General features: G+C 36.1%; 1 protein-coding gene across 1 annotated transcript in view; it reads left to right on the top strand.

The window, feature by feature from the left end:
* The window catches only part of MUC5AC (mucin 5AC, oligomeric mucus/gel-forming), a 75,417-nt gene that overhangs the window by 9,646 nt on the left and 44,302 nt on the right, over positions 1-21,469 (top strand). The window contains exons 4-24 of the mRNA XM_087880386.1: positions 550-811; positions 997-1,111; positions 3,874-3,964; positions 5,110-5,219; positions 5,458-5,674; positions 6,300-6,425; positions 7,675-7,792; positions 9,616-9,754; positions 11,050-11,160; positions 12,122-12,191; positions 12,739-12,876; positions 12,962-13,126; positions 14,012-14,106; positions 15,325-15,451; positions 16,462-16,714; positions 17,534-17,586; positions 18,345-18,445; positions 19,317-19,468; positions 19,562-19,700; positions 19,810-19,920; positions 20,492-20,677. Of these exons, the coding sequence (XP_087736512.1) occupies positions 550-811; positions 997-1,111; positions 3,874-3,964; positions 5,110-5,219; positions 5,458-5,674; positions 6,300-6,425; positions 7,675-7,792; positions 9,616-9,754; positions 11,050-11,160; positions 12,122-12,191; positions 12,739-12,876; positions 12,962-13,126; positions 14,012-14,106; positions 15,325-15,451; positions 16,462-16,714; positions 17,534-17,586; positions 18,345-18,445; positions 19,317-19,468; positions 19,562-19,700; positions 19,810-19,920; positions 20,492-20,677 (2,879 nt within the window). The remainder of the gene's footprint in view (positions 1-549; positions 812-996; positions 1,112-3,873; positions 3,965-5,109; positions 5,220-5,457; positions 5,675-6,299; positions 6,426-7,674; positions 7,793-9,615; positions 9,755-11,049; positions 11,161-12,121; positions 12,192-12,738; positions 12,877-12,961; positions 13,127-14,011; positions 14,107-15,324; positions 15,452-16,461; positions 16,715-17,533; positions 17,587-18,344; positions 18,446-19,316; positions 19,469-19,561; positions 19,701-19,809; positions 19,921-20,491; positions 20,678-21,469) is intronic.

Genomic DNA, 21,469 nt, shown 5'->3' with positions numbered 1-21,469 from the left:
ATATTGTAAAAATAGTTTTAGATTACTTGCTCCATATGAATTGTTGAGTTCACACCAGTAATGTGATCTCAGAGTGAAAATAGAAGACTTTAACATTCATTAGGAACAGAGCAATCAAAAAGAAGGGTGGAAGGGAAGGAAACTCAATGGCAAATAGCAACTAATAATCACACTGAAATGTTGCTTCATGTGAATGATTGAGGCTATGTATTCTAGAAAAGACAGCCATTTGGTATAATGGTTAAGGCATCAGGCTAGAAACCAGAAGAGCACCTTAGGAACAAAGCCTTGAGCCAGGCACTTTTTGTCAGCCCTAGGAAGAAGGCAATGGCAAACCACTTCCAAAAAAAAAAAAACCCTTTCCAAAAAACTGCAGTGATTTTTCTAGGCAGTCTCAAGTAATTGGTCATGATTGAAGGGGTGGAAAAAAACATCTTAGAGGAGTGGATGAGAAAATAAATGGATGGATGAGGGGGTGGGTTGACTGAGTAGGTGGCTAAAGAGGGTAGTCTTGAACAAAAGATTTTACATATTACTTTGAATCCACAGCTGGAAACTCAGCTCATAATCATAGAGTGTGCAGCACTTGGGGCAATTTCCACTTCAAGACCTTTGATGGAGATATCTTTCAGTTTCCTGGACTCTGCAATTATGTCTTTGCATCCCACTGCAAATCCTCTTATGAAGACTTCAATGTGCAAATAAGACGCTTGGTGGTTAAGAATGTTACCGTTATAAGCCATGTGGTTTTAAAACTTGATGGAGTAGCTGTTGAACTGACCTCAAGTTCCGTTACTGTCAATGGAGAACCGTAAGTTTCATTATTTAAACAAATATATTTTTGTTATTTCACAGCCACAAATTCCAGTCACACCAGGGCAAGGAGGAAGAATGCCATTTCATATTTTGCTCGTATTTCAGTTTGACATTTGTAAATGAGATATTTCCTGTAAGTGCATTTCTGTCACTTTCAGTTGCAATGTGCTTTATTTCCAGGGTTCAGCTGCCTTACAATCACTTAGGAGTTCTGATGGAAAGAATCTCAGGTTATCTTAAGATCCAAGGGAAAATAGGAGTCACCCTGTTGTGGAATGAAGATGATTGCCTTTTGGTAAGAACCTATTCTAGATATGGCAAGGAATTCCTATTATGGTTTTGAAAATGACTTGTGGATCTTTGCTTACACACATACATTATGTCTGTCTTTCTGTTTGTCCGTCCATCCATCCATCCATCCATCCATCCATCCATCCATCCATCCATCTATCAATTATCTATCTATCTATCTATCTATCTATCTATCTATCTATCTATCTATCTATCATCATCATCTACATATACTGTATATACAGTGTGTGAGAGAGAGTGTATTTCTAAGTATGTTATGTATTAAAAAATTATAGACAACAAAAAAAGCACCCATGGATGTTATTTTGCAATTAAACATTCTTGACGGATAAGAATAGTAAGTTATTAAATTTATATGCTGTTTAGGAGTTGCCCCCACAAACAGTTGTATCTTCCCAAATGTTTCTCAAAAAGTACTGATTTTTTCAATTGGCTTTGATACTCTTTGATTTGATTGAATATAAATCTAGTCCAATATAAGTGATCTATACATATGGATTGCTTCCTTATTTAATTGATGTTCTTAATTGCATGTCTGTTCTTGAAAATATCTTTGTTTGCACAATTAGATAATAAAAGAATAACGGTGAGGCTAGGACTATCAGATATAAGTTTCAAAAATCTGGATGATCACTTAGATGGAAGCAAAAAACGGAAACGTTTTCTACATCTCACTGCTGTCATTTAGTGATTAGTCAAATTTTGCAGCCCAAAACTAGGAGCCTTAATGGTACAGGAATTAAGCAAGGCTGTCTTTTAATGAAGTGTAAGGAGAGTACTAATTACAAAGAATGGCAGTGTTGCACATTCTTTGTTGTGGTAGTTTTTACTTTTTATTTCTTTCAGAATTAAGGAATAATCCATTAACTCAAGGGGCTCTGTAACCAATTTATTGGTTTTGCTGTCACCACCAAACCTTTTCCTAACTTGGAAACAAGGGTGTTTTTCCTTCTCTATCTTGTTTTTTAAAATGGGCACAGAGGTTATATGACTAGAATGGAATCTGAAGAACATACAGAAGAGCTCAGCAACCTCATTAATGTTTAAACAAAGAATCAAATGATTTTTTTAAATTCCTAATATTGAGCATCAGAACCTTTCTCCTCTCAGGAAGAGAAAATACTAGCAAATGCCATTGTTCTCATGATGATTTGGAAGGTATCCTTCAAATCACATAATTCGGTGAAGAGCCTTCCAAACCATTGCAAGAATGGGCCCTGCATGAAGGATGGAATGAGGTGACAAAAAAACCTCCACAGGTGTGGTGGGGCCGAGAGAGGTTTTTCAGATGCCGGTGGGTGCCAGGCCTCCAAGGGCCTCCTCTACTCCCTGAAGCACCCCCATACAGTCACTTAATGACGTGCATGGTTGCTTAACGATGGCAATAGGTAGATCCTGGATTGTGGCCAGTTGAGCAAGATGGCTTAGTAATGACTGCGATGAATTATGACCAAAAGTTTGGACTTAGCTGTCATTATAAGTAGAGGACTACTTTTAGTCTCATTTCAGTTATTTCTTATCCCTTTTCTTGTTGATTCTTTAGCACTTGTCTCACCTAATTTGGTGTCTGACAATATTCAGAAATGTTGCTAAATCTAGTTTATGCCCCCAATGAATGAGGCACAGCAAAATTGAGGGCTGTCCTTTGTCTTCTATTCTGGGATGACTTCAAGAAAATGTTTGGGAAGGTTCATTTCATTATAAAAGGATCCAGTACCTAATCTGAGGATCCTCCTGGATTTAAGATTCCTGCTTGAGGAGTAAGTGGCAATCATGGCAAGGAGACCTTTGCTCAACTTTGAGTTATATACCAGTTGCATCCCTTCCCTAACCGAGAAGCTCTTATTTTTGTACTCATACCCTGATAATCTCCTGTATGGACTACTGCAATGTGCTCTACATATGGCTACCCTTGAAAAGTGTTCAGAAGTGTTCAGAAGAATGTGGTGGCATGTGCAGTTGTGGCTGTCCCTAGGAGTTGTGCATGAAACACCTCTGTTATGTGAGCTGCCTGTTTGCTTCTGAGTCCACTTCAAGATATTGGTTATCACTTTTAAGGCCCTTCAGAGAATGAATGGCAAAGGAGATATGTTGTGATTCCTGGCATGGGGTTCAAGATTGGCATGCAGCCATCGGGGTAGTTGCATTTCCCTCCCTCTTTTATTAGCGTTTTACCTTGGTTTTAATACTTTTTTTTAACTTTACTTTTAACCATGTCTCTTTTTATATGGCTGTATGGATTTTATTTGTAAACTACCCAGAGTCACTCAGGTGAGATGGGTAGTATATTTAATTAATTTATTTAATTTGATTAATAATTTGAAGAAGCTTAATGTTTACCAAAATATTAATGGCTTATGAAGTAGGCTTGCTAAAATAAGTCATAGTTAATATTAAATACAATTTATTGATCAAAGAGACATCAGAACAAAACTTTTCTATTTTCAGCTTTAATTGTATCATAGGAAAAGGGAGCAATGGCCTATTTATTTTGTACAACACTATGATTTAACATGAGAGCCAAAGGCAACCACTGGATGTAATGAGAATTCAAAAATAATAAAGAAAACAGAATTTCACAATCAGACCTTAAACACTAATCCAAATGAACTTCATTTTAATCTCTACACATGCTCATCTCTATACCTGTTTACCAATGTCATATATAACCTGTTGTCAGTTCTTAACTTTCATTCTTAAAACTCTAGATCTTCACTATAGTTACATTATTTTGTCTTGTTTTAGCTGGAACTAAATGAAAAATATGCTAATCAAACTTGTGGCCTTTGTGGGGATTTCAATCAAATCGCAACCTACAATGAATTCTTTTCCAACAGTAAGTGGCAAAAATAGCAGGTTTCTGTTTTTATTGCTTTTGGGATCATGTCCCAATTCATTTGTAGAACTGGATTTATTTTGACAAATGCCACTGAAAGATAATTGGTTCGACAACCTTAAAGTATGCAACTGTATAATGTTATTCAAGGAATAAGATTGTTGAAATAACCACTTCCAAATATGAAAGGATCCTAGGTTTGTTTCTTTATCATTTTCTTTTTCAGAACTAATATAGAAATTCCATGCATCTTTTAAACCTGGATTTCTGTTTTTCACTTCCGCCTGGAAAGAGGGCTACAAAATTTAATGTGGTCAGAGATGTGCTAGAAAGGGAAAATAATGGGTCTCTCTTGCAAGGAACTATGGCTCAGATTTTAATCTGTGTTTCTCTACCTCATGCGGGTGGAGAATTCTAAGAATTGGAGCCCACATGTTTTAAAGTCACCGAGGATGAGAAATATTGAGCTAAATGCAAGGGCTGCCTGCAAAGTTACTTTTTCATCACAATCATAATTATGAAGGGTCACTAAACGTATGAATTTGGCAGGTTTGTAAAGCAAAAGAAAGCTGAAGTAAGCTCATAGTCACTGTCCAGGTTTCCCTTAGCTTAATGATTGAATCCTAACTGTAGCTACTAAACAAGGACAACTTGTAATGACAACTTGGAAGAGAATTAATGCATAGGCATAAGATAAAGATTGATGCTTCATAGAAGTGAATTCAAGAGGCCTCATTGGCAGGGTCTGTGGTCTGTGAAGAGGAAGGCTTATAAAAACAAGTCAAGATGGCAATCAAAAGGGTAAGGCTTAAGACATGTGGTTACTGCTACCTTCTTGACTTTTAGTTCCTGAAACACCACTGCTCAGAGATATCCAAAACTGAGGGGACTCAATAATATCCAAAACTCTTCATAATGGGAAGGAGAGATTGGCCTAATCAACCTCATCATCTTGCCAAGGATCAGTTTGGTTTCATACCATGCAGACTGATGATCTTTCTTGGATCCCTTTGCCAGATTTATTTCACGCTGAGGGAATATAGTAAAGTTGCAGCCTATGTCCAGGCAGGTGTTTTTGTTGTTGGTGGTGGTTTTTGTAATCCTGCTTTGTGAGCAACACTAGAATGGCTTTCTGCTTATTGCAGATATCCAGCTGACTCCTTTGCAGTTTGGAAACATGCAGAAGATGGATGGACCCACAGAACAATGCGAAGATCCTGTCCCTTTACCTGGAGGCCAGTGCAGCCAGAAGTCTGTAAGAAATTGTATTTCATTTCATTCTCTATAAGGGAATTTGGCTGTCTCCCCTCCCTCTTCTTCTTTTCTCTTTCTTAAGAGCAAATAGAAGACAATTAAAACAGTAAAATCTTGAAAATTTAAAAAAACCAAGCTTGTAAACATTAGCAATGCAGATCAATAATAGTGTAGTAGCTTCCTGTGTTTATATATAGTGTCATGTTCATATCTTACCAGCACTAAATTCTTTTTTCTAGACCACTCTGTGTCAAAATATACTGACTGGTCACGCATTTGAAGCTTGCAATGCATTGGTTGATGTGCGTGACTACATTGATGCTTGCATACAAGATTTATGCCAATGTGATCAATCTGTGACTGAAGTTTGCATCTGTAACACCTTTGCTGAGTACTCCAGACAATGCTCCCATGCTGGTGGACAACCACTTGAATGGCGAACAGAAGATTTCTGTCGTAAGTATTAGTTCCAAAAGAAAATTGCATTCCTATGGAGCACTCTTTGCAATCAGTGTATAGAATCCTAAATAAGGCAGCTAGAGACCACACAATAGGCCATCAAGATCAATCCTATGTCTAAACAGGATAATCCAAATCCAATTGCAACCTACAACATTCAAATATTGCTGAAGGAACTTCAGCTGATTAAGCTAACCAATGGGATACTCTGAGTTTAGTGAGGGTTATATGCAGGAACTCTGCATATCTTCAAACAGAATTTAGCTCAGTTTTGAACTGTTCTTATTAGTAAGAAGCTGGTGCTAATGTTTAATTTATCTTTTTAAAAAAAAATAATAATCCATAAGATTCAGTCTTTAAGGTTTGTTTAAAAAGAAGTCTTTGCCCAGTTTAATGGATCTAAAGAGCATTACCATATGTTTCCCCTTGCTTTTCTCTACATCATGTCTTCTATTTTCCAGACTGATGATAAACTCAGCTTCTTAATATTTGTCTCCCAGAAATTGTCCACTCTGAGGACTAAAATATATTGCCAACATTCTGTTTAAGGTATTTTTACCTCCAGAGAGGAAAAAAGTATAAATGAGGTTTCTAAAGTCTCATTGTTCATTTCTATTTTCAGCCAAGTCTTGTCCTTTCAACATGCAACATCGAGAATGTGGATCCCCCTGTTTCGACACTTGTACCAATTCTGAACAGTCCCAGTTATGTGAAGATCACTGCATAGATGGTTGTTTCTGTCCCCCTGGTAAGTCAGTATCCATGCTCAATTATTTAAAGACTTGCAGTTGCCTGGCTGAAGCGTCTCTTAGTATTAAGAAAAACAAGTATCTTCTTCATTATAGAAGTCACTACATGGAATTGCATTCCAGATAGCATGGAAAGGAAAACAAGTTTGCAATAAAGTGTTTCCTCTTCTCTGACAGGTGTAAAAAAAACCTTAATATTTCAGTGCTCTTGCAGGAAAGACCATTTGAAGGATAAAAGTAAACACCTATTTTGTCTTCCATATGAATAGTTGACTTTAATTTGATTGGATGTGAGGCATTATAAAGATAATGTACATAAAAGGCATTTTGGGGGAAAAGACAAATTAAAATTGTTTGGATTTTAAACAGTTATTGATTTATATATCTGAAGATAAAACAAACTTTTAACCTGGATGTTTTGTAGTTTAATTTTAATTCTGTTTCTACAATTGTTTTGAATTTACAAATAAAATAGATTTGTTTGATTTAACAAATCAAGGAAATTGGCTGAGTGCTAGAATGGAATTAAATCTGCTCAAGAAGAACAACTACCCTGTTTCCCCCAAAATAACACATCCCCTGATAATAAGCCCAATCGGGTTTTTGAGTGCATGGCAATAAGGCCAAGCGCTTATTTCAGGGTTCAAAAAAATATTATACAGGATCTTATTTTCAGGGAAACATGGTATATATGTATTTTCTTGCTGGAATTTTACTACATGGCAGCATAAAAATCTGGTTCGCCCTCATAAAAATATTTTTACCTTGTACTTTTGTCTTGATGCTGGCTTTTATGAACATGGTAGAGATCTGTTTCTTTAACAGCTTTCCATAAACCACATTTATAGCAATTAAGGGCAAAATTCCATCTGATACTAGTGATAGGGAGGGAAGGAGGGAATATTTTCATCAGAATTACAGCATCTGTAAATCTGATGCTGTAGAGGAAAAGCTTTACAAAGAGTGGATTTTTTATTGGGATCATGGCTTCTTTTTCCACACATCATGGTTTCCAATGAAAACTGGTTGATTTGTGGTTGTCGTAACACCACAACATGCTGCAGTGTGATCTGAAACCCTGCTCCAGAAATAGTTCGTGTGCTTTCCTGTATTTAAGGAAAATATAATACATTATATTGATAACAAGAGTCACGGAGATGTATTAGTGGGAATGATATAAGGTACTCCATACTTCTTAAAAATAGTGAAATGAGCATGAATAACATACATTGGTTATTTCTTGTTTAGGCACTGTGTTTGATGACATTAACAATTCTGGCTGCATCCCCATTTCGGATTGTTACTGTACTTACAACGGGGATTCTTACGCTCCTGGTACTTCTTTTTCCTCCCAATGCATTTCATGGTGAGAATGATGATTCTCTATGATTTAATAATATTTTATTAGTGATGGCGAGATAAAGGCATATTATTTTATAGGTTGACTTGTTAAAAATATACTGGGCACAATTACTCATGCTAAGAATGTCATAAGACTGTGAAATAATGTTTAATTACACACATAAAAGGATTTATTTTTTGAACATGAATTTCTTGTTATTTTGCATGCTTCTGAACCCATCTACAAATTCTTGCTCTGTGGTTGCACAAAAGTAGCTCTTATTTACAAAAGAGTCTTTCACAAAGTTGAAAACTATAGAAATATTTTTTAAAAAAATTGGTTCATTTTTCTACAAAAATTAAAAATATTACAAATTATAGATATCTATAAATCTATAGGTATATTTTGATTGTAAAAAGGTCCATTATGAAATTTAGTTATTTAATTAATTTAGGTATTACCCGTTTCTATCTGACTCCAGTTGGCTCATATATTGCCATATCAATTCAATATATACCAAATTGGATGTGATCTAATCACTATATATAGGTAGAAACAAAATTAATAAGAATGCACCCAACAAGGGATTCTCTGTATCTTAACTAAAGGCCTGGGAAAACAACCAAACACATTGTTAGAAATGTCATAATTCTATTTGACTTACATGGTGGCAAGCAAATACTACCAAATATAATAGTTTATTGAACCTTGGGTGTCTTAAAAAGCTTGTCATGTATTGTGTAAATAGGCAAATAACTGAAAATCAATTCTGTTGATCTCTTTGGCTGCTCTTCATTTGACAGGCATATAGTTGACTGCATTCATTGTTAGTGACAATAAGACCTAGTATTACCTCATAAGACCTGAATCACATTTCTGAAGATGTTCATCTACCAAAAGAACAGCAAACCCCAGTTGAATGCATTTTTCATTTTTTCTGCATTCCTACATTAGTTTTACCCAAATCTGCTTTGCCAAATTGGAGGTCCTCTAGAGAGGTTTTGAAGAGAAAAAACCATGTGGAGGAGGAACATAAGGGGAAATCCCATTGCATGAAACTCTGTTTATATGACATTGACTATAGTTCTGAGCATTTAACCTAGAATGTAGCATGTAACATTCTGCAAAATGCTGTCATGCCATGGCAGAGGTACAGAATATGTGGGCATAGATAGACTATCTATACCCATATATTTTAAAGTTTAAAAATCTCTGCCATCCACCACTGCATTTCACCAATCTTGCTTTCAGATGCTAAATGCCACTGCCTCCTATTTATCAAATGCTGGAAGACTATTATTATCAGCCATCAAATACGGAAGAAAAAGCTTCTGTAAATTATAGCAAACACCCAGAGAATGTTCTAGCATTTAAAACTGGAATATATTTGTCATCCAAATCCATGATGTAGAATTTGGATAAGAATTGGAGGAAACTGGGTATTCTATTAATCGAAGCCTAATTTGGGTGACCAATAGTCTTCTTAAGGGAGCTTTAATTAGAAAACTCCAAATACATTAATTTCTTTACCAAATGAAACAGGATTTTTAAAGTATTCTCTCTTGTACACAAATACTTCCTTCAGGATGATAGGAATTACACCGTTATGTTCATTAATACTGTGGGTCTTTTAAAACATTAAATAACACTGTAATAAAATCCTTAGCGAACATTCCATTTGGAACACCAATAAAAATTTATTCATTAACAAAGGTCATAGCTACTGCTTTACTGAAAACATGAGAATATGCATAGTACAACGACCAACCTTTTTTATTATAAGGATTACTCTACTTTTTGTTTAATAATTTGTTGGTAATTTCTTCCTCTTCTGCTTTTTACTTCAGTTCATGCACAGGGGGACAGTGGACTTGCATCAGCCTTTCATGTCCTGGAATATGTTCTATTGAAGGTGGCTCCCATATCTCCACTTTTGATGAGAAATACTATTCCTTTTTTGGGGACTGTAGCTATATGTTCACTAAGGTAATCTGCGTGTACAAGGCTACCTGATTAGGTTGATGGACCTTGGAGTGACTTCCTATTCTTTAACATCAACACTGCAGTTTAAAGTTCCTGTTAAAGGCATTTATACCCATTCTAAAGAAGAGACCTAGACCATCGGTCCTGTCCACATGATTGTGATAACACAGTATCCAACTATGTGGAATTGTCACACTGAAAACAAGGACCCTCCCATGCATTGTTGTTACTGGGAGTAGTTCATCCTTTCTACCAATCTATGAATTATCACGTATTTTTATTCACATCAATTTTAAATAAGGCTCCCTTCTTCTTGATTACACTTGAAATCAGTGCTCAGGATAACTGAATCCTTTCCTCATCAAAAGTTTACAAAAAAGATTATTCCAACATTATCATCAGACATTATGAAATCATCAACCATGGCTGTGTTTTCTGTTATTTGGGGGATGGGTGGATACATGTCTAATGGCTGCACTTTTTTTTTATTTGTAAAATTGTGATGCTTTGTTCAAATAAGAGGGGGGGAAACAAAAATTGCAACTTTTAAAGTACTTTATTTTTTTTAATTGTGGGAAGGAAATCCTGACCTACAAAAACAGAGTCAGGTGATTTTATTCTTATTATTTTAAAAGACAGGCAGTATGGTAGCTCAGTGGTTAAGACTCTGGCTGGTTGGCTGGAAAGCTGACAGTCCATGTTCAAGACAGGGGTGAAATGCTACCAGTTCGCACCAGTTCAGGTGAACCAGTAGCAGCGGCGGTGGGTGGTTCAGAGAACAAGGCTCCACCCACCCAGACATCGTTACTTCCTGGTTTTAACCAGGTAGTAACCTGTTTTTTACCCGCTGCGCATGCACAGAGGGTCCAAGCGTGCATGTGTTGCATGCATATGGCGCGTGTACTTCCGAACTGGTAGGGAAGGTAAGTAGATTTCATCCCTGGTTTAAGACCTTGAGCACCATGTGACAGGGTGAGCTCCTGTCCTCACACCAGCTCCTGACAACCTAGCAGTTTGAAAGTAAGCAAATGCGAGTCGATAAATAGGTATCACTTAGGTGGGAGGGTAATGCTCTGTAATGTCATGCTGGCACATGAGACTGCAGAAATATCTTCGGACAGCACTGGCTCAATGTCCTTAACATGGAGATAAGCACTGCCCTCTATAGCTGGCAACCACTAGCAGAGTAAAATCTCTTTACCTTTTTTAAAATTTTATTTTAAAAGTATCACTAGTTTTTAGAAGGGATGTGATGGGTTCAGGCAATGCAAACTATTAAAATACTCTTTTTTTTCCAGTTCTGTGATAGCAATGCCTTCGCTGTTCTGGGAGAAATTCAAAAGTGTGGCCTGACAGAAACTGAGACATGCCTGAAAGGATTAGCTATAAACATTGATGGAGGACAGACAGTAAGTGTGAAGAACAAGAATGGATGAGAAGCATGCTCGCTCAATAATTTTAGGAGTATTTTTTTTCACCAGACCCAGTGAGAAACAGATTCAGTTTGCATGCAAAAATTAGTTCTCAGTTGAGCTCCTGATACTAATGTTAAACCTATACCAGAAATATGCAGTAAAAATGTTGACTTTCCAATTACAAACAACACATGAAGTTCATTTTCTTTGCACAATGTTCTGTCCATTGTTTCTTTGTAGGGGGATCCATGTTCTGGAATGTTTCTTTCTTTTGTTAATATTTCAGTATCACTTTTCACCGACTATCCTGGCTCCAAAGTTTATTTCCTTCAAACTTTTTGCCTTGAATATTGACTCCACTTCACTTTCCTATGCCTCTTTTCCTTGGTTTTACTCTCTTTCCCTGTTATTTTTCCTTTTCTCACATTTTAGTTCTTCCTCCCTAGTTTAAGCTATCTTCCTGCTGGGATCTGGCTCTTCAGCTTCACTATGTACCTATCTTCAGATTTGCCTTACAAAAATTCTCCATGGCATAGGAATGCTCTGGACATGAGTCTCTGAAAAATCTCAAGAAAAATATTTATCTCATCCCACTTAAAACCTGTTCCAAATATTTCAGCACTTTTATTTTTGGTACACAAACTTAATTCAACCAGTTATTATCAGAACCTTCATTCCAACAAATAAAATACGATATAGATTCTTTATACAGATATTTTGTATTTAAAAAAATGCAGTTAGACAAAACAACAAGGGTGTATTTCCTAAAAGGGTTAATGAAAACCAAAATGACTGAAGGAAAGGAGTTTGGTTTCTTGTTTTAATTTATTGCTGTATGCTGCTTTGAGCCATTGTGGGTGAGTTGGACATATGTATTTGCTTAATAACTAAATACTGCAGTAAAGACATACTTTCTCAGTGTGCTTGCTCTAATCTCTCATTTTTCACTACCCAGGTGATTGTGATCAAGTCTAATGGAGCTGTGTATGTGAATATGATTCTCACTCAGCTGCCTATCTCAGCATGTGAGTTCTTTGCTATTTATATGCTAGTATTTTACACAATTTAAGGATTGATCTCTTGTTCCTGGAATTTATTTGAAATTCTGCAAAATAGCTAAGTGAATGAATAAAATAATACCTCATCATTTGACAATGATGAAAGAAAGAACTGAATGTTGTTAAAAGTCCAATTTAGAGCAGGAAAAGATTGATAGTAATGCATTACCAAAATGGAGTGGAGTGGAATGGAGTAGAGTAGAATTCTTTATTGGACATTTAGATATAATATCAAACCTTTCCTTTGAAGTAGGTATTAATTTATTGATCACAAGTAATTGCTAATTATGTTAATAAGAAATGTTAATCCTAAAAGTTATTAGCTTATATTCGTATCAGTTAATGATTGAGATGCAAAGTCTAAGCCTGAATCAGTATCATGCAAAGCCAGTGTATACATCTCTGTGCTTGTGCTGCAGCAACAACCACAGTTGCAAGACTCATCCCCTTTGTGGCAAATAAAATGTATGTTTTCATCTGAAAACTACTTTGTTGTATGGTTTTGTTTCTACAGCCAATGTCACCATCTTCAGCCCTACCTCATTCTTCACTGTGGTAGACACAAAATTTGGAATCCAGCTGGTGATACAATTTATCCCAATAATGCAGCTGTTTATATACATAGACCCAAGCCACAAAGGGCAGACATGTGGTAAGTGAATCAATGAGTCGTTCTCACTACACAGAAGAAGGATGTTACAATGATAAAAAATTGATGTCTTTAATTTTTGTTTCAGGTCTCTGTGGAAATTTCAATGGTATCCAAACAGATGACTTTAAAGCTATCAGTGGGGTGACAGAAGGAACCCCTGCTGCCTTTGCTAATACCTGGAAAACACAGGCAGACTGCCCCAACGTCAAAAACGTATTTGAAAACCCCTGTACTCTCAGTATTGAAAATGGTATGTATATTTGTTTGCTGTGCTTCTCCTGGGCACTCTTCTCTGACTTATTTCTCTCTGTACTGTTGATACTGCACTTTTCTAGAATTCACAGTAAGTATGGCTGTCCTAGAAACAGCTTTAAAAAGAGGCCCTATAAAGAAAAAAAATTAGAAACACATTTAGCATTGTGTTTAAAAAATATAAAAACCCAAACGGACTGAAATATTCAACCGTTCTGGGATTAAAGTTGCTTGTATCTAGAATTATCAGGACATAAAATTCATCTTCACAATGGACAATAATAAGGATTATCATTATTATTCTACATTTATGTCCTGCTTTTCCTCCGAGGAAATTAGAACAACATTCATGATTTATTTACTCTCATTTTCTTCAGAAAAGAGTCTTGTAAAGAAGATTAGACTGATTTGAGGCTACTGTAGATTTTTCTTCCCCAAATAAATATAAAACAAATAAATAAAAATAGTGACATGTATAGTCACATGAAAACACATCAGCAGAAAATGAAAAATCTATAATGTACCCAAAGGTGACAGAACCATTATTACATAGCTGAGAGAATACAGCTATTTTGCCTGGTTTAAATTAGACATTTGTGTAGCACAAGACTGTCTCACTAAGGGTTTAGAGCTAAAACCATGTTCCAGAGCATGTACAGTGTCTGATTGTGATGATAAAATGGCAAGTGTGCTTGTGCAACCAAAGCCCCACCCCTGTTGGTGCTAATGTATTGAGTAGAAAACTTAGTAAAAAGGAATGGGGCTTTGATTACTCTATTGTGTTTGTCAGTTTGATATAGTTGATCATTGTTGCAGATGTAGACAGAGGATGTATAGCAAAAAAGGGTACCAAAATGACACCCCGTTTATCTCTGTTTTACAGAAAAATATGCTTTACACTGGTGCGGATTGCTGACTGACACCAAGGGGCCCTTTCAGAAATGCCACCCAGTAGTAAACCCAGCTGTTTACCACACTGTGAGTAGTTATTTCTCTTCCACTGAAATGCCAAGAAGAACCTAAAGATAATACATGGGAAGAAATGCATTGCCAGAATGAGAGAAACCCTTAAGATTTTAATTGGCCTTTTGTTGAGCTTTCTATGTATTGGGTTTTTTTTTTCACTCCCTACATTTTGTAATCCAGTCAATATAGTTCTCATTTTATATAGCACACCAGAACCTCTACCTAGTCAATAACTAACAATCAAATATTAGTATGAAATATTAATTGGTATATATAAATGGAATATATATTTCCATTCTGGTGTTAGGTCTTAATTGGAGATGTCAAATAATTTTTAAGCTGTTCTAAATATTTTGCATTTCCTGGACTATTATATGAATCAAAACATTATTATCCTTCCTGTATTTCAGATCTTGCAATATAGTTTATGGTTTAAATTTGCATAAGTGCACACAGAGATTGGGGAAAGTTGTATATGATATATATATATATATATATATATATATATATATATATATATATATATATATATATATATATATATATATATATATATATATATATATATATATATATATATATATATATATATATATATATATATATTTGGAAAACTCAATTAAAATATATACTGTACATTAGAAAAATGCACATTCTAAGTTAAGATGTGAACAGAATTCATACATTAAGGCAAGTTGTATAAAACAGTCAATGTAATTTTTTTTTATAATGTTTAAGAAAAAATGCAGAGGAAAAGAAATTTTAATGAGTTGGATTTAGATGGAGCCATTCATTTCCAGTGTAAACTCTAAGTTTACTTTAGTGATTTATAGCACCTGAAGTATATGGCTATTCACTTTGCAGGATGCCATAATTCATGGAAACCCCTTGCTTCCTGAAAGCTAATAAACTGTTGCATATTTATACACTGAAAGAACGCAACTGACGAGCATATGACAGACAGCTTAGATGAAAGCCGAAAAAAGACTTCCAATGCAATCTCTCCAAGTTGCTCATGATTTTGGCAAGGCCGGGCTAAAGCAAAATTACAGAAGTGGTGGCTCTTCAGATATTAACGCCTATACCTCCTAATAGCCCCATAGGAAAAGAGGCTGGCTAATATAATTCAGCAATATCTGAAGGATTCAAGGATTGCACCCTGGATATAAAGGGGAATATCTCTGAAGGAAGGTGAAGTTTGTTTAATCCGAAGACCCTTTGTTTTTCTAGAACTGCATGTTTGACACCTGTAACTGTGAAAAGAGTGAGGACTGCATGTGTGCTGCTCTCTCAGCCTATGTCAGGGCCTGTGCTGCTAAAGGAGTATTGCTAAGCACATGGAGGACTACTGTCTGTGGTAAGTTTAGAATAACAAACAAAAAAGAGAACCAACCTAGAACTAAGGAGAAATTTCCTGACAGACAATTAATCAATGGAAAGGCTTCCCTTCAGAAGTTATTATGGGTGCTTCATCACTGGAGGTTTTTAAGGAAAGATTGGACATTTGTCTGGTTTGGTACAGGATCTCAAGAAGACCTCCAAAATCCCCTCCAACTGTTATTCTGACTGTCCACACTTGCTTTTAACTCAATTAAAAAGCTCCTGAAGGATCCCAGACTATTGGAAACTTCTTATTTTTCAGAGAAGAGGAAGAATATGCAAGGAAATTACTTTAAAAAATAACTCCAAAATTATCGGGCACATCATTTGATAAAACTTTTATTACATTTATTTTAAAATATGTTTGCATGTGTAAGCCTCTCATGCCTTAAGTTTGCATGTGCAAACTTCTCATGGCTCATACCTTGTGGGTAGGGTCAATTTAACTGTAGCCACCTCTTCTTCTGATTACTGAACTTTTATTGGGCTCCTATTGCTTTTCGACAGCTGAAATTTTCCTTCTCCTTCCAAGGCATCTAGTGGTTCACATGCCCCCAGCTTTTGCCTTCAGTATCCTGTTCTCAGTTTCTGTAGGTTTTATAGGTTGATATCTAGTATTTTAACTGCACTAGTGGCAAAAGCCAGTGCAGTTCATTTAACAATCGAATTACTGTATGTGTCAATGGCTACTTTCACTGGTCAGAAACTTTTATTCTATGAATTTTATTTTGGGGGGGTTGCAGAACATGTTTTGATGTTTGGAGGGAGATGCTGATATTTGCAGAGTTGAGAGACAGAGGGAGGGAGGGAGGGGGAGAGAGAGAGGGAGGGAGGGAGGGAGGGAGGGAGGGAGGGAGAGAGAGAGAGAGAGAGAGAGAGAGAGAGAGAGAGAGACATTGCAACTTCTTGTATGTAGGAATTTCCAGTTATGATTGCTACATGAGTCTTGCAAATGAATCAATTCTTTTTCCTTTTTCTCTTCTCAAGCCAAATTCCAAATTTGTCCTGAAACTTGGACCTATCATTACAACATTGAGACCTGTCAAGCCACCTGCAGAGCTCTCAGTGAGGTTGATGTCACCTGCAAAATCAAGTTCCCTCCACTTGATGGATGCACCTGTGAAGTAGGGACATACCTGGACGACAGTGGCAAATGTGTGCCTGCCTCTAAGTGCCCTTGTTACCACAAAGGATCTGCCATTCCATCTGGAGAAGTGATTCATGACAATGGCATCATGTGGTGAGAGACTTGAAATAAACATAGTAGTGGAAAGAGAAAAAGCAGAAAGCTGTGGAACAAAATTATAGGGGAAAGCAAGTGTATTCAACCTTGCTTGTGAGCTAACAGTTCAGGACCACAAATGCTTTCGCAAAGTCACTTCATCTACTAGAACAAATAAAACTTCAAATCTGGTGCTGCTATTTTACTGTACTTCTTACACTGAGCTGAATTTTTAAAGATGGAAGTACCTATTGATCAATTTTGTAAAAGCTTGTAGTATTTCCATCCCTCCCCCCCTCCCCACATTTCCATCTATAAATATTTTGGGCATTAAAAGATACTTCTAAATGACCAAATCCATCTGATTTGAAAACCCAAGCCTTTGGGGAGACAGAAGAATGAAAACTTATTATTTTTGAAAATAGGCTAGCAAAACTGAAATAAAACTGAACTTAATCAGTAAGGGATTCACTTTTGTATTGTTTGCTTTAATCTAGGTCAAAGGTAAAGTGATAAAAATGGGGGAAGCTGGTAATAATACAGTTGACCTCTATGAATTAAGTAAAAGATCTTTTGACTTCTAACAACTTGTGATCAAAAACAAATGCATTTCAGTATTTCAACATGTTCTGAAAGATTCTTTCCTTCTCCTTCTCCTTCTCCTTCTCCCTTCTCCCTTCTCCCTTCTCCCTTCTCTTTCTCCTTCTCCCTTCTCCTCCTCCTCCTCCTCTGCCTCCTCATCAACAAAGAAACTACTTATAGTTTAAAGTGTAATAAATCAGAACTGTAAGTTTATTACATTTATTGCAATATAACAGCTGTCCTACTCTTTTACAGTACCTGTGTACAAGGCAAGCTTCAGTGCATTGGGGACGTGAAACCACAAACAGGTACAACCACCATTTTTATTCCCTGTTTTATTATGATGGTTTTCCAGCCTGATTCAGATCCAGCAAGGGAAATCTATGCCTAAAGCAAGCATAGTATTTAAGTGAAGTACTTTATGAATAAATTTGCTATTTAATTTGTCTTAATAGCACCACCACCACCCCACAAATCTGGCAATGGCGCCATTAAATGGCAAGATTTGTAGAAACTGAATACCTCATTGGCTAATCTAAAAATAAGCACTGAATTAGATCCAATACAGCTCCCACAAGAAGACAATTTCTTGAGTAAAGTTGCTGGCTCAATATATTCTGGCAGCCGAGAGATCTGCAACTGATTTTTGCTGATTTCTCATTCCTCTGCAACATGCAGAATTCTGTTCTAGGATGTCCTCAACCCTCCAAACCAGAATTGGGGGACTGAGGAGGTTGCAAGGGAAGGAGGGCAGCCATTGAAGGCCCAGAATCCAACCGCTGTTTCTAAAACTGAAGTATGAATATTCACGTGGATTTAATTTGTGTACTTCACAAGAAAATTGAAAACTTGATCAATTCCTGTACATTAATTTTATGATTATTAAAAGGCATTTTCCAACTTTGGGAAACATGATTCAAAACTAACAAGCCTGAATAAAACAAGATTGTGATTCTTCTAACATGGAGTCCCATGTTAGTTGCAGCTATAAAATCTAAAATTTGGCATAATATAAATTGTGCGATTACCGAAATAAAATCTCAAGACAGAATTTTTTTTCTTCCAGATTGTGATGCTCCTATGGTATACTTCGATTGTGACAATGCCACAGCTAGCGCTCACGGAGTTGAGTGTCAGAAGAGCTGCCAGACACTTGATATGGGATGTGTAAGTATGGCTAGCTATAAGTGGGTCTGATTTTAATAGCTTTTTCAGCTTCTGTGGGATTGTTTTCTGAGTGAAAATGCAGAATAGAAATTTAATAAATAAAACAGCATATTGAGTGAAGCTGTCTGCCAGCAGGTAATTGACAGTAATTAAAAATTGTCTTTCTGTCTCTGAAACTGCCAGCACAACTTGGCACACTATCTTCCTATCATTTGAGGAAGATATTGCCAAATAGAAATCAGTCTGATAGGTCACAAGACATTATGGTTAATGAAGTATCTAAAAATCTTCTCAGATCTTTCTGGAAGAAAGGAGAACAAATTCCTATGATACCATAAACCTGTTTAACAAGCATGGCTTAGTCATGATTCTACATACTTCGATATTTGATTCTATTACGATTATTAAGCTTATGCCAAGACACTGTCCAGAGATGCATAAAAATAAAAATTCAGGGAGCCCTCTTCATATCCGTGAAGAGCACAGTGGTTAGAATGCAGTACTGCAAGCTATTTCTGCTGACTGCTGGCTGCCTGCAATTTGGCAGATCTAATCTTGACTCAGCCTTCCATCCTTCCAAAGTTGGTAAAATGAGGACCCAGATTGTTGGGGACAATATGCTGATTCTGTAAACTTCTTAGAGAGGGCTGTAAAGCATTGTGAAGCGGTATATAAGTCTAAGTGCTATTGCTATTGCTTTATCAAAATTCCTGGAGGAAAGGGAAATTGAAACACCAATGTACACATTAAAAATAGTAAGAAGAACTGGTGCTAATTTAAAATCACTTTTCCTTTGTACGATATCTTAGAAATGTTACTTCTTGTTGTACAATTTTGTCACATAACACTTTTTGTTAATCTATTATTGCAGTACAGTGCACAGTGTGCCTCTGGTTGTGTATGTCCTGATCAGCTAGTGTCTGATGGCACAGGCAAATGTATACCTGCAGAAGAATGTCCATGCGTTCACAATGAAGCCACATATAAACCAGGAGAAACGATCAAAGATAAATGTAATACTTGGTATGTATAAACTGATGGCTGGAATAAAGCGGATTGCATCTATATTGCATCAATGCACGCCTATTAATATCTAGTATGTGTTTGGCTACCTAGCACATGCAAGAACCGAAAGTGGATTTGCTCTAATAAACCTTGTCTGGAAACTTGCTCAGTTTATGGAGATGGTCATTATATCACCTTTGACGACAAACGATATGCCTTCAATGGAGTGTGTGAATACACACTGGTCCAGGTATTAAACTTTTTCTCAATCAATTTCTACTATCATAAACTTATAATTTTTTAGCCTTGAATCTCCATATTTGTGTTCATAAAACTTAATGTCACACTCTTTTTTGCAGAATCAGTGTAAAAATAAGACAAATGTAGACACTTTCCGGATTATCACAGAGAATATCCCCTGCGGTTCTACAGGGACTACCTGCTCAAAAGCCATTAAGGTGTTCGCTGGGGTAAGTAACTTAGCAGAAGGTAAAAACATTATGACCTATAGTATGAACAAAACATGTAGTATGGACAAAGCAACAAAATATGCAATATGAAATCTTTATATAGTAAGTGGAAATCTTGAAATAGTATATGGTAAGCATAGGGCATTATATTTGCAAAAATATCCAAATGCCAGTGCAGAACTTGCCAATAATGGGAATCTTCAACTGAAATTATTAGAAATAGTGGCATTGGTAGGTGGTGTGAGTGGTTTCTATGTGTAGTGTTTGATCAATGTTGACTCCTGGTGACTGCCTGGAAAAATTCCTGCAGTTTTCTTGGCAAAGTTTTTAGGAAGTAGTTTGGAAGTAGTTTTAGGAAGTATATTTAGGAAGTATATAGTAGCATTAGGAAGTATATTCTAGGGATGAGAGAAAGTGATTGGCCCAAGGTCACCCAACTTCATACCTAAGATAGGACTAGATCTCATGGTCTCATGGTTTCTAGCCTGATACCTTAACCACAACACCAAACTGGCTCTCCATTAATAGATATAGGTACAAATATTTATGTTGCTTATATTTTATCTTTTAGAACTATGAGTTACTACTTACAGATGGAAAATTTAAGGTGATACAGAGACTTCTTGGTGGAGGCGAAGTGCCGTTCAAGATCCGATACATGGGCATCTACATGGTGATTGAAATTTTTAATGGAGGTGTGATCGTGATATGGGATAAGAAAACCACTGTGTTCATTAAACTGAGAGCAGACTTTAAGGTAAGGTGTAAATGCAAAATAGAAACTGAATAGTTCTTTTCATTTCTGAAGAATTGCACTGAAAAATTGTTAGAGAATGAATGATACATTCATAATATAATGATACAGTCAATGAAGAACAATGTTTAAGAGTTAAACTTGCACATTTAAATATTCAGTTGGTTTATTAAATGGATTCTATTATGGTTCCACTTTACAGTCAATTTAGCATTATTTTGGTTGCTAGAACCATTGATAACAGTGAAAAAATTGTCATGTAAAACACAAAGAGCAAGACAATGTTCTGACATTATATGATGCAGAGCAATAAACATGGGCATTATGAACGACAATTCTCTGTTGACCTTATTATAGCTAATATTCTTAACTGCCTTTTTTGCATTGTAAGAATACAGCTGATTGGCTATAGCATAAATATTTGCATTTCAGAAATACTGCAAATATTTTATTTGGGTAGACTAATCCCATTTAACATTGGTATTTATGTGGAAATTTTAATCATTCCTAATGATTATGTGAATAACTGAAGAGGTGTGTGTGTGTGTGTGTGTGTGTGTGTGTGTATCCCTTGAATTGATTGTCAACATATAACAAAAGCAATACTTGGAAATCACACTGAACTATGGTTCAATGAAATATGAGCAAGCATAGACCTCACGTACTCCCTTCCCTAATTTTCTTGCCAATGTTTCACATCTTTGCCAGCTTCCAGATGAATGAACTTCAACTCCCTGAATTCTCATTCATAGCCATACTACTATGGAATTCTGGGATCTGAAGTCTATAGACTTG

This window comes from Pantherophis guttatus, chromosome 1 (assembly GCF_059756535.1).
Source record: "Pantherophis guttatus breed Tessera chromosome 1, ASM5975653v1, whole genome shotgun sequence".
Classification (NCBI taxonomy): domain Eukaryota; kingdom Metazoa; phylum Chordata; class Lepidosauria; order Squamata; family Colubridae; genus Pantherophis; species Pantherophis guttatus.
The sequence above is the reverse complement of the archived record's forward strand: the minus strand, read 5'-3'. Positions and strand labels throughout refer to the sequence as shown.